Here is a 13582-nt window from a genome sequence, read left to right on the forward strand (position 1 = left end):
AATTTGGTAATTGGAGAAATAAGTCCAACATTGTACAATCTATATACACTGTCAGCTTGTTTGTTTGTTTTGTTTGTCTGGCTGTGTACAGCATAAGGGTCTTGAAATCTTGCTTCTCATATCTCAGCCTCTCTATTAGTAGTATTATTTATTTCATGTTTTTACACTATACTATGGTTTTCAGAACAGCTTATATATTTCAAAAGTATTTATATATCCAAAAGAAACATAGATGATTAACTAGGGAGGTAGCTTGTAAGAAAACAACAAAGTGAGACTGAATGCTTTGCTTGACATTTGTAACTCTTGTATCAAGTTTGAAGAAGAGGACCTTATAAGTTACTCTTTCTCTGAGATGAATGCTTTTCCATATTATCACAGCTAAAGAACCAAATTCTTGCCCTCACCTAATGTCTGTGACACCCTCCAAGCAGAACCATTGTTCATTGAAACAGTTGGTGAATGACTTTATGGATAGACCATCTTAATACACACACCATTTCTTAAATGAATGTAACCTGTTCTCTGTGGGCTGAGAATGAAGTCACTCAAGTCAAAGAGCTTTGACCATAGCAGGAAGTCTGTATCCAAAAATCGAGCCTACAATTCATTTCTTGGTGCAACAGAACTATTAACTCTCAGCTTAGCTACGATGGAGGTAAAATCCTTTGGTGATGTGAGGGTTATTGAAATACAGCCTTATTATAATGAAACCCAATGTCTAAAAATTGTTCTTATTTTGGGCTAATACCACAGTAAGAGCCGAGATTTTAAACTCTACTAAGTACAAAACAAACAAAAAGATCTTATATATTCATGTTCATTTAAGAAAATACTAGTAGTGATGTATTATTTTTAAGTATACAGCTAATATGTTTGGAGTTATTTAAAATTTATATTGAGAAAAATGTATTTTCACTATTGCTGTAGATGAGCATCTACATAAGACTGTTAAATTGATTGTTGTTTTTTATCAAACAACTTTTATAATACTTTTATTGTTATAATATTTTATAAATTTTAAGGAATATGACAAAAAAGGTATTGTAGGTATTGAAGGGGGGTCTATGGGAGGAGCTGTTGTACAAAAGGGGAACAAGAATGTGATTCAATTCTATTTAATTAAAATATGTTTTTTAATGTTAACAAATTCAGATAAATTGAAATCATGTAACTTTTCTCATCATAATGTAATAAAAGTTTTAAAAAAAAAAGAATTAAGTGAGAGGATAAATACAAGTCCCTGTCCTGTTCTGTTGCTGGGACAATTTGGGCTAAAGGTAATTAGTAATAAAATACTTATCAAAGTACCCCGCCTGCCACACAGGACTGTTACTGAATGTGACCACTGCAGAGTATCCTGCTTACTGCTGGGTTGCTTTAAAAGGCAAGTGAGATAAATATCTATGATTGAGATATACAAAATGGAAAATCACACCAGGCAACTGCTTTTAGCTTCAGTTAAAGAAAGAAAGAAAAAAAAAAAACTCAAAAAACAAACTGAGCTTTCCAAAGCTAAGATGAATTGGATTTGTAGCATCTCTCATGAGTACTCAGCAAATTAGAGCTGGCATCACAGATACCAGCTGTGTTGTTTCTCAAACATTCGCTTTTTAATAAACTTCAATTGCTCTTTAGGGAAAACAAGACAAACACAGCCACTTCTATTTATGTCTTAAATGTTTTTATACTCTTCATTTAAGAGTGAGTATTTACTGCCATTTTTCATAGGTACACATTTAATTACTAGACTCAGCTCACAATTTTTTTGTTCCTTAATTTACATTTGTTTCAAAGAAATTCCTATGGTTAATCCAGACAATAGCAGCTTTCCCTAATTGACCCTTATTGTATACATGTGTGGCACCACTCTGCTCCATAAGACACAATTATTATGAGCAGGTTATACACCAGTTAATAATTTAGAAAGATGACTAAAACTGGAAAATAGACACAGGAGCCCAATCTTGTGCTATAAGAGAACAATCTATTATGTAATACAGACAACGACAGACCTACAAACATGCTGTGGGTCTCGTCTTAAAGGTGGATTGAGTCCTTTTCTCCAGATATACATTTCCCTTCCATCTCTAAACTGTGGTTTTTGTCTATTATTGGAAACAGAGAACATCTGATATTAAGTGCAGGCATCTTGCTGTTGACACTTCTCCTCAGGAAACACCGAGCATCCCAGGGTTTAATTTACCGTGCTGCTGGCTTTTAGCTAGTTGTTATGGAGGTGCCACTGAGGACTCCCTTCGTGGCTTAGAATGAGACACGTAATTAAAAGAAAATTAAAAAGGAGTGTGAGTGCTTTATGAAGAGGGAAAAGTGCTCTACTCAGAGGAACAAGAATGAAGCCTGTCAGTCATCAGCCAACATTACATGATATCGATAGTGTAACGTAAAAGACAAGGTACTAGGATCCAATTTCCCCTAATGACTGTTTCCTGACTCCGTCTTATATTTTTATAAAAACTATGACACAATTAAAATTAAAATTACTCACTCCCTTGTACCATGCCTATAAAATACTACTTCAGCATACCTCCCCTCAGAAGCAGAAGCTAGCCTTGCCCAACCGAAACATCTCAGAGTCCCAGACACACCATTATTTGTGAGCCACTGCTAAAGCCACAATTGTGCCCATGAGCCTGCCTATTGCTGCTGATTTCAAGGTGCATTCTAATTTTATAGACACAAAAATAAGAAATATACATTTTGGATTTGATAATATATAGTACAGGTTTTGTTGTCCTGGATCTCAAGTAAATCCAGAAGGCATTGATAATATAGTAAAGAAGGGCCCGAGTCTTCATGCAGGACAAGTCTACTTAAAGGTGAGGTAAGTAGTGGCTTGGTAGTGAAGCAGCCGGAATTTTAGGACAATCCATAGTTGTGTCAAATCTTCCCTATTGTGATTAATATGTCTATATTAGAATAGCAATTTAAGTTGCATCAAAGAAAGCAAACATGCTTTTTATTGTAATGGGTGATTCATTCAGGCCTCTGAATATATGTTTGTTATTTGTACGATGTATGTTTATCAATATGCATCTTTGTCGAGTTAAAAATTTTCATTTGCTGGAGTTATAACTTGGGATAGAGAGGAGGAAAAAAAATACAATAAGCCTATTAACAGTGCTACATTAACAGTCTAACAGTTAATCAATAGTGCAGATGGCTGTGGTAACTGCTATTGTAAGAGGTTGGTCAAGCTAGAAATATGTTGGTCAGAATTCTTATTGTGGTCCCAAATCAGGCTTGCTCAGAAGAGAAGCCTACACTTGTTTTGGGACACTTTAGTTAGATCCAGTGATGGACAAATGTACAGAGGCTCAGTGCCTTCCAACTTGTCCCTACTTGCTTCTACATCCTCACAGATACTCGTGGTGACCAGTGGTGGCCCATGTCCACTGCTGGCTTCAGAGCCACAGAGGCATGGCTACATACAGGACAAGACTCCCTGGAATGTTTTGAGTGTGCCTGGTGGCTTTCACCTCTAAACTTTGACAGGCCTGGGATCTCAGATGGAGTCTTGAGGGATTCTCATGCTCCATGTTCTCTTCTGGACTTTCTAGTTCTATTTGCTTCCCAAATTGTATAGGGTTTGACCTCCAAACTAAGCCCCTATCCCAGTAACACACGCTCTTCTCTGAGTGAGCCTGACACAACCTAGGGCTAGCATGATGTAGCGAACACTCCAGGGCCATGCTTCTCAGACTGAAGAGGCTGGCAAGAGATGAGGGCTTATGCAGATGAAGATCAAAGGCCTGAGACTGGGCTTGCAAACAAACGGCTTTCAGAGAGGTACTAGAGACTTTTATGACTGTTAGTGTAGGGCAGAAGGTTTGGATTTCGGTTAGAGAAAGCAGGGAGGCAGGATATCTGAAGGGACAGTGGACTGGTCACTCCACTTTTCTCCTTTGTAAAGTCACAGGTAGAAAGTTAAAATGTCGTCTTCTTCCTTGTCCACTATTTGTAGAAGGGGTAGACATTTCGCACGGAACTGGCAGCTGCTAGTAACTGGTACTCCAAGGAAAATGTCTCAGATGTGATTGAAACAATTGCTTCAGGAAGTATGTGTGATGTTTACTGCTTGACAGAAGATGACCTTCCTTTACCCTCACCCTTCCACAGTGACTGAGAGACTGCAAATCAAGATTCTAAGTCTTTTCTCTTGGAATCCTAGACATACATTCTCCAGACTTTTCGTACATCCAGTAACCGGCCTCGGGCTAACCGGAGACTCTTGGAGGTAATCTTATTTGTTACTAGGAAGTCAAGACTATTTTGTGTTTTTCTGGGGGCATTCAGATATGTCGCTAAGATTATTTCCAGACATCGGTCTGTTTTTAATATTTTTTTTTTCTGGCATCCGCTAACTGATTTTAAAGCGGATCTAAAGGTTTTGGTTGTGCATATTTATTTTCAAGATTTCACCTTGGGGTGATAGTCTTTGATCTTCTGTTACTGCTAGTCCTCCAGCTCCACTCACTCTCTGAATTCCTAATAAGAGAGGAATATTTCTAGCGGCTATTTCTCTGTCACATCATTTTTTTTTCTTCAGAATTTCTTTATCTTTGAAATTACCCTCTACGTTCAAGAGAATTTCTCAGGTTACATTTTTCAGTTTATTAATTTGGCTTTCAACTGTGTTTTCCTTATGTGAATAGTCTTGATCTCTACCCCCAGCCCCCCACTGGAATCTCATTACTCCTAGACTTCCCCTCCAGTGTTTGGAATCCCACTCTTACTTTATCGATGCATTTGCCTTTGAGGCTCATCCGTTTAATTTCCTGAGCTTCCCTGCCACCCATTTTGTTCAACCCACTGACCGTGGTTTCTCCTTGACTTTTTGCAGGATACACATCAGAGATCTGATTTTCACAGTTTCCTGTTTACTACTGGGTTTAATTTCAGTGGCCAATAAACATGGACAATGGGTGTCTGTGGAACTTTGAAATACTCTCGAGACAGCGAGTCAGCGAGCTTCCCCTATGGATATAGAAGCACAGATGTCCCCAGGAGACGGCATCCTTTACCTAGAGATCTGGGTGAATTATGGAGTCTTGGAGAAGGTAACTCCTCTGTGGACCATGGACAGAGTATGGCTGCCAGGTTTAGTAATGAACAACAAACCAATCCACCAAGGTGTTCAACTAAATCTGAACTTCAAAAACATCAATTATTAAACTTTACCTACACCTATGTCTCAGATCTAGTCCACTAGACAGAGCTGCCTTGAGGGTCAAGCTGTTGGAGGGAGGTCCTCAAGTCCTTGGCTTGCTCTTACCTTCTCTTGGAAAGCCTTCCCTTTCCTGCCTGTGAAGCCTTTGGAGGCAGGGCTGTAAGTACTAGGAACTCAGATAACGGAGATGGCCGAGAAGGAGTGATCTGAGAGACTACTTGTCTTTGATGTGGACACCATGACTTCCATTGCTGTTCCTACCTTCTTTCTTGCTGTCTTGCCTTGGTTCCTTGGGATCACACCATAATACATTCTCTACTTTCTACAGATGGGAGCATTTGAGTTGAGGTGCTTCCCTTGCAGGACTCTGGCATGACTCAAGCCCTGTCTCATGGTAGGAATCTGACTCTCCCAGAACTTGTCACCTGTCCTAATGTTCTTGTTACCTGTATCATAATTTGAGTAAACAGTCCATTTACCTCTCACCCATCCTAATGCTTCGACCTTTTAACATGGCTCCTCATGTTGTGGTGACCCACAACCATAAAATTATTTTTGTTGCTACTTCATAGCTGCAACTTTGCTACTGTTATGAATCATAATGTAAATCTCTGATACCCAGGATATCTGATATCTGACCCCTAAAGGGGTCATGACCCACAGGTTGAGAATTGATGCTCTATGCAGACCTCATCAAGGGAATATGGATGACATAGCTTGTAATGCTGAGGTCAGGGAAATTTAGCAGCTCTCAATCTTCCTACAGTTTTCACTTTCTTAGGACTCTGATCTCTGAGATCAGAAAATCAACAAATGACTGGCCAGCTCATTAGACTTTAAATAGCAAATATGAAGCAAGACTACCAAGAAACAACTTGAACTAGCCAGACTTACCTCTGCAGAAGCTTTCTGTCCCAGACCACAAACCATTGGGTTGACACAAATGGATGCTGCTGCCCACGAGGTCAAATCCAGGGCGACATCGGACCCCACAGGCGGCATTGAAGTGGTTTTTGCAAGTGTTTTGTATAAAAAAACCATTTTCAGGAGGCTTCAGTGTAGGACAGTGGACAACTAACATTCAGAGAGAAAAACAAAGCAAGGTCAGATGTTTGTCTACGGAACTGCATTGCTTCAGTTTATTTATCAAAGCATGCCATCTGTCTGTCTGTCTGTCTGTCTGTCTACATGTATACATCTATATCTCTATATCGTGATTCCCCACAGCTTTCCCATTTGACCCCTTTGATTTCTAAGAGTGTTTGGAGGGAGAACCCTTACATATGACTCCTGGTAGGTATTTACCAACAATTAAAATGTAATATGGGCTGAACACTACTTTTTAAGGTTCAAAGAGCTTTATTTTGATATTGGCATAGATAAATGAGAGATTTCCTAGGCTTCCCCTGCCCCCCAGCTTTGGTGCTGGATCCCAGGACCCCAGGTATGCTAAGCACATGCTCTACCACCAAGCTATATAACCCTAGTCCTTGGTTCTTGACTTTCACAGATCATTAAATATTTTCTTATTAAGGTACAATGAAATAATGAAGAAACATGTGGCCTGAAGTGGTGGCACACAACTTTAATTCTAGCACTCTGGAGGCAGAGGCAGGCAGATTTATGAGTTTGAGGCCAACTGGCCTACAGAGTGAGCTCCAGGACAGCCACGGCTATGCAGGTAAAATGTATCTCAAAACCAACTAAGCAACCAACCAACAAACAAAACCTCCAAAACTAACAACCCCCCCCAAACAAACAAAAACCAAAATAAACCAACAAAAATAAGGTGTAAAAACCACTCTAATTGATAGAGACTATAAAACACAGCCTCCACCATGTGCTGTATACATACTATGTAAATACTTTCTACTTTCAGCATGATGGAAAATTTTATGGAAAATTTTAAATGAATTTGAGCACTACCAGAGCTAAGACATGCTTATTTGCCATTCAAATTCATTGCCAAAGTTGTAGCATTCTTTCTCTCTAAGTACTAACTCATGCTTTCCGCAGTCGCATCACTCTTACGGCCTCAGATCCTGTCTCTGAACCATGATGCGTATGTGTTCAGTGCTAGCAAATGCTATGTACACACCCCCAGAAGTGTGACCAAAGCCAGGGATGTTTAAAGGTCCTCCTAATGAACTGATACAACCACTGCTCTGCACCACAGAGATCAAGATCAGCTTTCTAGTTCCCATTTGCTAGCATGAGCTTACCCTCACAGGTCTGGCCAGATCTCTGGTATCCCTCTCGGCACACGCAGTCTTCTGGGGATGTGCTTCCAGGTGGAGAGCTGTGGTTTACATCAGGGCATGGGATGCATGTGCTGATTCCTCCTGGAGAAGCTTCAGGCTTATACGTCCCTGATGGGCAAGCTGTGGGCAAGCAATTGACCAGAGAAGTCCATTTATGTGATATGTTCGTAAAAAGTTAGAAAAATGTTTAAAATAATGGTGTGGGAGACATTCATTCTACATAGAAATAATCACTATATAATTCAAGCAAAAAGTAACTTTAAAAAAAGAATTATTGTATGCATGTGTTTTGCTGGCATGTATATATGTACACCATGTGCATGCAGTATCCACAGAGGCCTGTAGAGGGCATCAGATCCTCGTGAAACTGGAGTTGTTTGTTGCCACGTGGATGCTGAGAATCAAACAGAGGCCCCCTGGAAGAGCAGCCAGTACTCTTAACCATTGAACCATCTCTCCACCCCCCACCCCCACCCCAAAGCAGCTAACCCTGACCAAAGACCAACATTGTTTATTATGTGCTGAGTGTGAAGGTTCCTTTGGCCCACAATTAGTTTCAGTCATAAACTATGACACGTCTGGGCTGATTTATGGGAAAACTCAACATAGCAGTGTATCTTACGGGACTCAACGTAATCAACGACCCTTCATAGACTAAGCAAATCATAGCAAATCAGAAATCATCCATATTTCAGTGCCCTCATTCTGTGCAGCCACTTCGCCTCTGCCCTGAAATCCCTGTTCCCCTCTGTGCCAATCGATATCCAGAAGTCACTTCTCCATCATTTTTGTTGGAAGCCTTTGACAGGGGACAAGGAGAACATGAAGGGCTAGAGGGAAAAACTTAGCTGATGGGGACATCTTTTGAAGGCAAAAGAGGGAGACAGGCTCACAAGAAAAGATGAAAAGCAGAATCTCATTGATCTTGCTTCAGTCGTCCCCTTGCGCTGACACTGTCTGAATTTGTAGTTTCAGCCCTTTGGGGTTGCCCACTTGTAAAATGTAAGCTAAAAAATGAGCTATTCAGTAGTAAAGAGAACTTGGCGATGCACGGCTGGCCAATTAAATTAAGCCCAGCCATAAATAAGGTGGGTTTGACTATTGAGTGGCGAAGTCACAACTAACGGGTCTGTATTTTCATCCAGAAACATGAAACAATCACATTAGAAGATTCACAATCAAATGCATTTGTCAGGGAAATGACCATGGTTCTAAAATTCTTCATTATGCTTCAAAATATATCAAACTCCCATGGCACATGCTAGAAAAATTCTAGGCCTGAATCTATGTAAAACTTTAAACATGAGACATTTAAAAATACTAGTACTGCTACTGGTCCATGAAAAACAGTTCATCAGGGAACTGTTTCTGAGGGCATGAGGGAAGGGACTCTTCAGAGCCTTTTGTTAGTGAATGGGGAGGTGCTGTTGAATTACACATTATGTCAGACACTTCTTCTCCCCCACTCCCCGACACTCAGGATCAGGATCCTCAGTCAAGTGCAAGGCATGGTCTCCTTTCAACAGAAGTGAGGGTTTGCAGGAGAAAGTAATTAAGATAAAGACAGTCACACAGAGGAACAAAGTACCACTGCAAAATGAACGTTGCCATTGGTCATAACTGACAGAAGCAATAGAATTGTAGGGCAATGAGCTAAGGAGGCACAGTGGCAATCATGACCCTATCATTACTCTACCTGTCAAGACTGTGCATTACCCGAAGCTTTGATGCGAAGATGTACAGCAGCAGATCAGTAAAATTTATAAAAGTCATGCTTAGCATAAAGGCAACACATCACACATTTAGGAGAAAAATAAGTAAGAGACTGATGGATACTCCATTTCTCCAGTGCAAGAACAAAAAAATGGCAGGGGGAAAGCACGGTAGACCACTACATAAAAGGACATTGTGGGTCTAAATAATTAGAGCATTGGGCAAGAGGCTCATCAATGAAGGGAGATGCTGGGCAATGGGCGTGGCTTTAGTAAACAAGTCAGAGTTCATTGGCTAAGAAGGAAATCAAAATCAATTACACAAAAATGAGAACAACAGTGTTTAATAAACTCCCTGAACCTGAGAAACTTAGGGAACATGTAGTTAACACTCTAATATTACACTAAAATAATTGTGAAAACTGAAACAAATATCAGGTAATGCTTTCTCTTCTCAAGAAAACAGATGATCAGAGGAAAAATAACTTTTACATAAGAAGAAAGGTTTAAGATATGAAAAGGCAGGTAAGGGGAAACAAGAGAGGCATCCATTTCCTATGTAACAGCGTGACAGAAATGGAAAGGAGAGGCAGGTTCCAATGTGTACATAAACACAGTGTAACTATGAATGGGAGAAAGAACGCATGATTTCCAAGCAAGCAGAGAGAAAAATACAAAGAAAATCTGGACAATATAAAACAAAAGAGAGAGAAGAAATAACAAGAAAGAATGAAATGTACAAGGATCTAAATTAAGGTGGCACGGAAAGCCTATTTGATCGGTTGGTAGGACAGAAACCTGAAATGTATCAGACTTACAGTGTGAAAGCAGCATGCTGTTAGAAGGTAAGTAAAAACCCTCACAGTGTCCTGGTGAAGGAAACGAATTACCATCTTAAGGAGAAGTAAAAAAATGGTGTAAAGAGTAGTCTAGTGAGGTGACAGAAACTTCTAACACTCAGGAAACTGGAGATAGAACAGTTGTGAGACTGAGGCTACCCTGGGCTACACAGTAAGTCCCTGTAGAGAGGGACAGAAAGGAGGAGAAAAGAGGAAGTACAGGGTTGGGACTCCTGAAAACACATGACCCATAGAAGTGGCTAAGAGGTAAAGTGACAGAGAAGTAAGGTTTTCCTAAGGAGGAAATAAATGTCCTTGGCTGACAATCCCAGGGCAAACAGTTTACTGCTCAGGAAGAAGTGAAAATTATGGCTGCCTTTTAGTCTGGCAGCATCTCAGAGGATGTTAGCGCCTCCTGTGGATGAGACTTTTTCCTGAGCTGAGAAAGGCATGCGATGTTTCTACAGGGTAACCTGAAGGAGTTTACCAAGAGTCTCACAGAGCATGTTCTCTTTAGTGAGTTTGGTTCTAAAGGTGTTCCAACCAAATATAACCAAGGATGTACACCAGACACTACTATCTTACAACATTGGTGGTGACACAAATGTTCACAGAGAAAGGCTTTCTTAAGTTCTTAAGACACACCCAACCAATTAGGCAGTGGCTATAGAAATAGAAATCCTGAGCTGGTGAGATGGCTCAGCTGGTTAAGTGTTCTTGTGTGAGCATGAAGACCAGAGTTCAAGGCATCAAGCACCATGCAAAAAAACAAACAAACAAACAGAACCATATATTACACATCTGTAATCCCTGTGCCAAGGTGAATGGAGACAGGAAGTTCTCTGGTCAGCCAGGCTAGCTGAATCAGTGAGTTCCAAGTTCAAAGAGAGCCTATTTCAAACAAAACAAAACAAAAAAATTCAGGGCAAGCGATAGAGGAAGGCAGCAGATACTGACTTCAGGCCTCTATTGGCGCGCGCACACACACACACACACACACACACACACACACACACACACACACATATATACACTCACATGCACAGCTGTGTCCACACATATTCTCCCCATCCCCCCTTCAAATGAGGGAAAGAGTCAAATGTTCAGTAATGGTTTTTAAACTTAAAACTTATTTTATTATTTTCATATGTTGGTGTTTTGTCTGCATATATGTAGGTGTACTGCATGAATGTCTGATGCTCTTGGAGACCAGAAGAGAGCATTGAATACCCTGTAATTGGAGTTACAGACAGCTGTGAGCTGACATTTATGTTCTGGGGACCGAACCTGGGTCCTCTGGAAGAGCAGCCAGGACTCTTTACAACTGAGCCATCTCTCTATCCCCCAAGTGGTAATTTTTGAATAATGTCCCCAGCCCATCATTTCCCAACCACACCGGGGAAGTATTCTTCTGATAGGTGTGTTGTAATAAATGTTTTGGCACTTGGTAAATGTTGTCCCTTCATTTCTTTCCCTTTCCTGTCCTCCACTTAGATTCTGCCTTTGCGTGTTTCCCTTCCTCTAGGAGAACTTCCAGCATCCTTCAAGACTCTGACTTATTCTTTAAAGTGCCCCCAACCTCTTTTGACAGTTGTACTGCCTTCTTCTCTGAGCCCCACAACAACATCACCATCCCCACCACCCTGTGCTCTGGCTCCAGTGTGTGTAAGAGTTCACTCGTCTCTGTCTTTCTCCAAGTGGGCAACACACTCTGGTAAATTCACAGAATTTTCCAATTCACTGGACTCCACAGCTGCCTGTCTCACTGCCTGGGTCAGCAGTTATCCAATCAGAGGAGGGAAGAGGGAAACAGCACTTCCTGGAGGGTGGGGGGCAGGCCTAGGTGGAGGCCATACTAATGTGAAGAGTAACAATGGGATGAAGAGATGTTGGACAGAGAAGTAAAGACAACTGACTGATGATCTCCACTCTTCAACTCCAGAGGTCAGGGTGCTGGAACATGATTTTTTTTCTATATCTATCACATTAGGAAGTTATAGCTCATGATGTCTAAAGGTCTAAAGGTGAAAATTCCATAAATAGAAGAGGAAAAAGCAACCTGAAAAGGCATTCTCCAAGAGCAGTCAGACTCTAGATGCAGATTTGGTGCTTTATGTTAAAAAATAATAGAACTAGAGAAGAAACTAGTCCTACATTATATTTGCCAAGCCCACTTGAATAGTCAAGGGCTTACAACATTGGAGAATACTGTTTGGGATAAAAATATCTGAAAGAACATTTGGAAACTCATTGTGAAATTCACAATGATGATGGGAAACAGACTCCAGGAGAACTATGTAGAGGCATTGCACAATTCTAGGGAAGAGGTGTAATCAATTCCCTGGACTTTCAAGGGTGAACCACGTCCTCATCTCAAACTAATTAGAAGTTGAAGAGATGAAATAAATCTGGGGTTTGAACAAGTTCCTTAAGGCTTGTTAGATGTGTGTGTGTATGGGGGGGAGAGCTGTTTGGTTGGTTTTTTTTTTCTGTTAAAATGAGTAAACCAAATATTATTTCTTAACTTCTCTCTTTGTTGTTGCTAAAATAAACACTTTCCTTTTTCAGAAACATGTTGGTGTTATTAGCTACTATTCTTGGAAGCATGAGTCTTGAATTTGTCATGTACAAACATCAGATCTTCCTTCAACTGACAGTGACCATCAACCACTTTGGAATCTGTAAAAAGAGAGGCCTCTCTGCTCTCTAATCTGTCTAGCTCATTAAATATCAACATACACTGTACAGTGTGTATTATGTGTCTGCGTAGCACACAACACACAAATAGCATTCTGTCAAACTCTTCCTTACACATGCTCTAAGACAAACTTTTAAAATCATGTTGGAAATTGAAAGCCTTGGTCCTTGCACAATTCATCTTTAAGGATTAGTGAATAATTTTAAGGAGTGTGGTTTCAGAGAGATTGCATGAGATGCATCTGGTGGTGTGCAGGGTGCCAGGGTGCCCATTCGTGTAGAGTATAATGACAGCCTGTGGAGCTGAACCATCCTGAAGCCTTCTTGCTGCCCTATCTAGGTGGGGCACCAAACACACTGTTATAACATCATCACACTTCTTTCCAACCTTACACATTTGATCCGAGTACAGAATCTATTCTCATAAGTAGCTGTGCTAGGATTTTGAGCCCAAAACTTCACGGCTGTGGAAAAGAACTGCCTTCTCCAATGTTGAGCCTACACTTTCACAAAAACAAGATGTAGTTGTGCACATAGGGACTTTATTTCCATTAGGCAGCTCTGGTCTATTACGATTTTGTCAGTGAATTAGGCAACCCTGAAGTCTTACACATCAGTGCTTGTGTGGAAGGGATAAGCATCCTGCCACTCTCTCTGGAATTGGTCAGCTCATTTGGCTAGAGTACAGACTATTTAAACAAAATTGTGAATTTGAACCCTGTGGGGTGCTTACTAGCAAATGGCATCTCAACCGCAGGGCACCCAGCTTGTGATAGAAAGTGCTTGTTCAGACTTGTCAGGGGAGTGATGTATTGTAAGCTGTCAAAAAACCAAAACCCTCAAGCCTTCAACGGATGCCATGGTGAAGAAAATGTCCTGTAT

The 13582-nt window shown here is 40.6% G+C and overlaps 1 protein-coding gene across 1 annotated transcript in view; it reads right to left on the reverse strand.

Moving 5' to 3' along the window:
• Positions 1 to 13582, reverse strand: part of Svep1 (sushi, von Willebrand factor type A, EGF and pentraxin domain containing 1) — a 182408-nt gene that overhangs the window by 112294 nt on the left and 56532 nt on the right. The window contains exons 4-5 of the mRNA XM_031377490.1: positions 7414 to 7572; positions 6086 to 6265 (exon numbers count right to left, since the gene is read on the reverse strand). Of these exons, the coding sequence (XP_031233350.1) occupies positions 6086 to 6265; positions 7414 to 7572 (339 nt within the window). The remainder of the gene's footprint in view (positions 1 to 6085; positions 6266 to 7413; positions 7573 to 13582) is intronic.

The sequence above is a fragment of the Mastomys coucha genome, unplaced genomic scaffold, assembly GCF_008632895.1.
Source record: "Mastomys coucha isolate ucsf_1 unplaced genomic scaffold, UCSF_Mcou_1 pScaffold18, whole genome shotgun sequence".
NCBI lineage: Eukaryota > Metazoa > Chordata > Mammalia > Rodentia > Muridae > Mastomys > Mastomys coucha.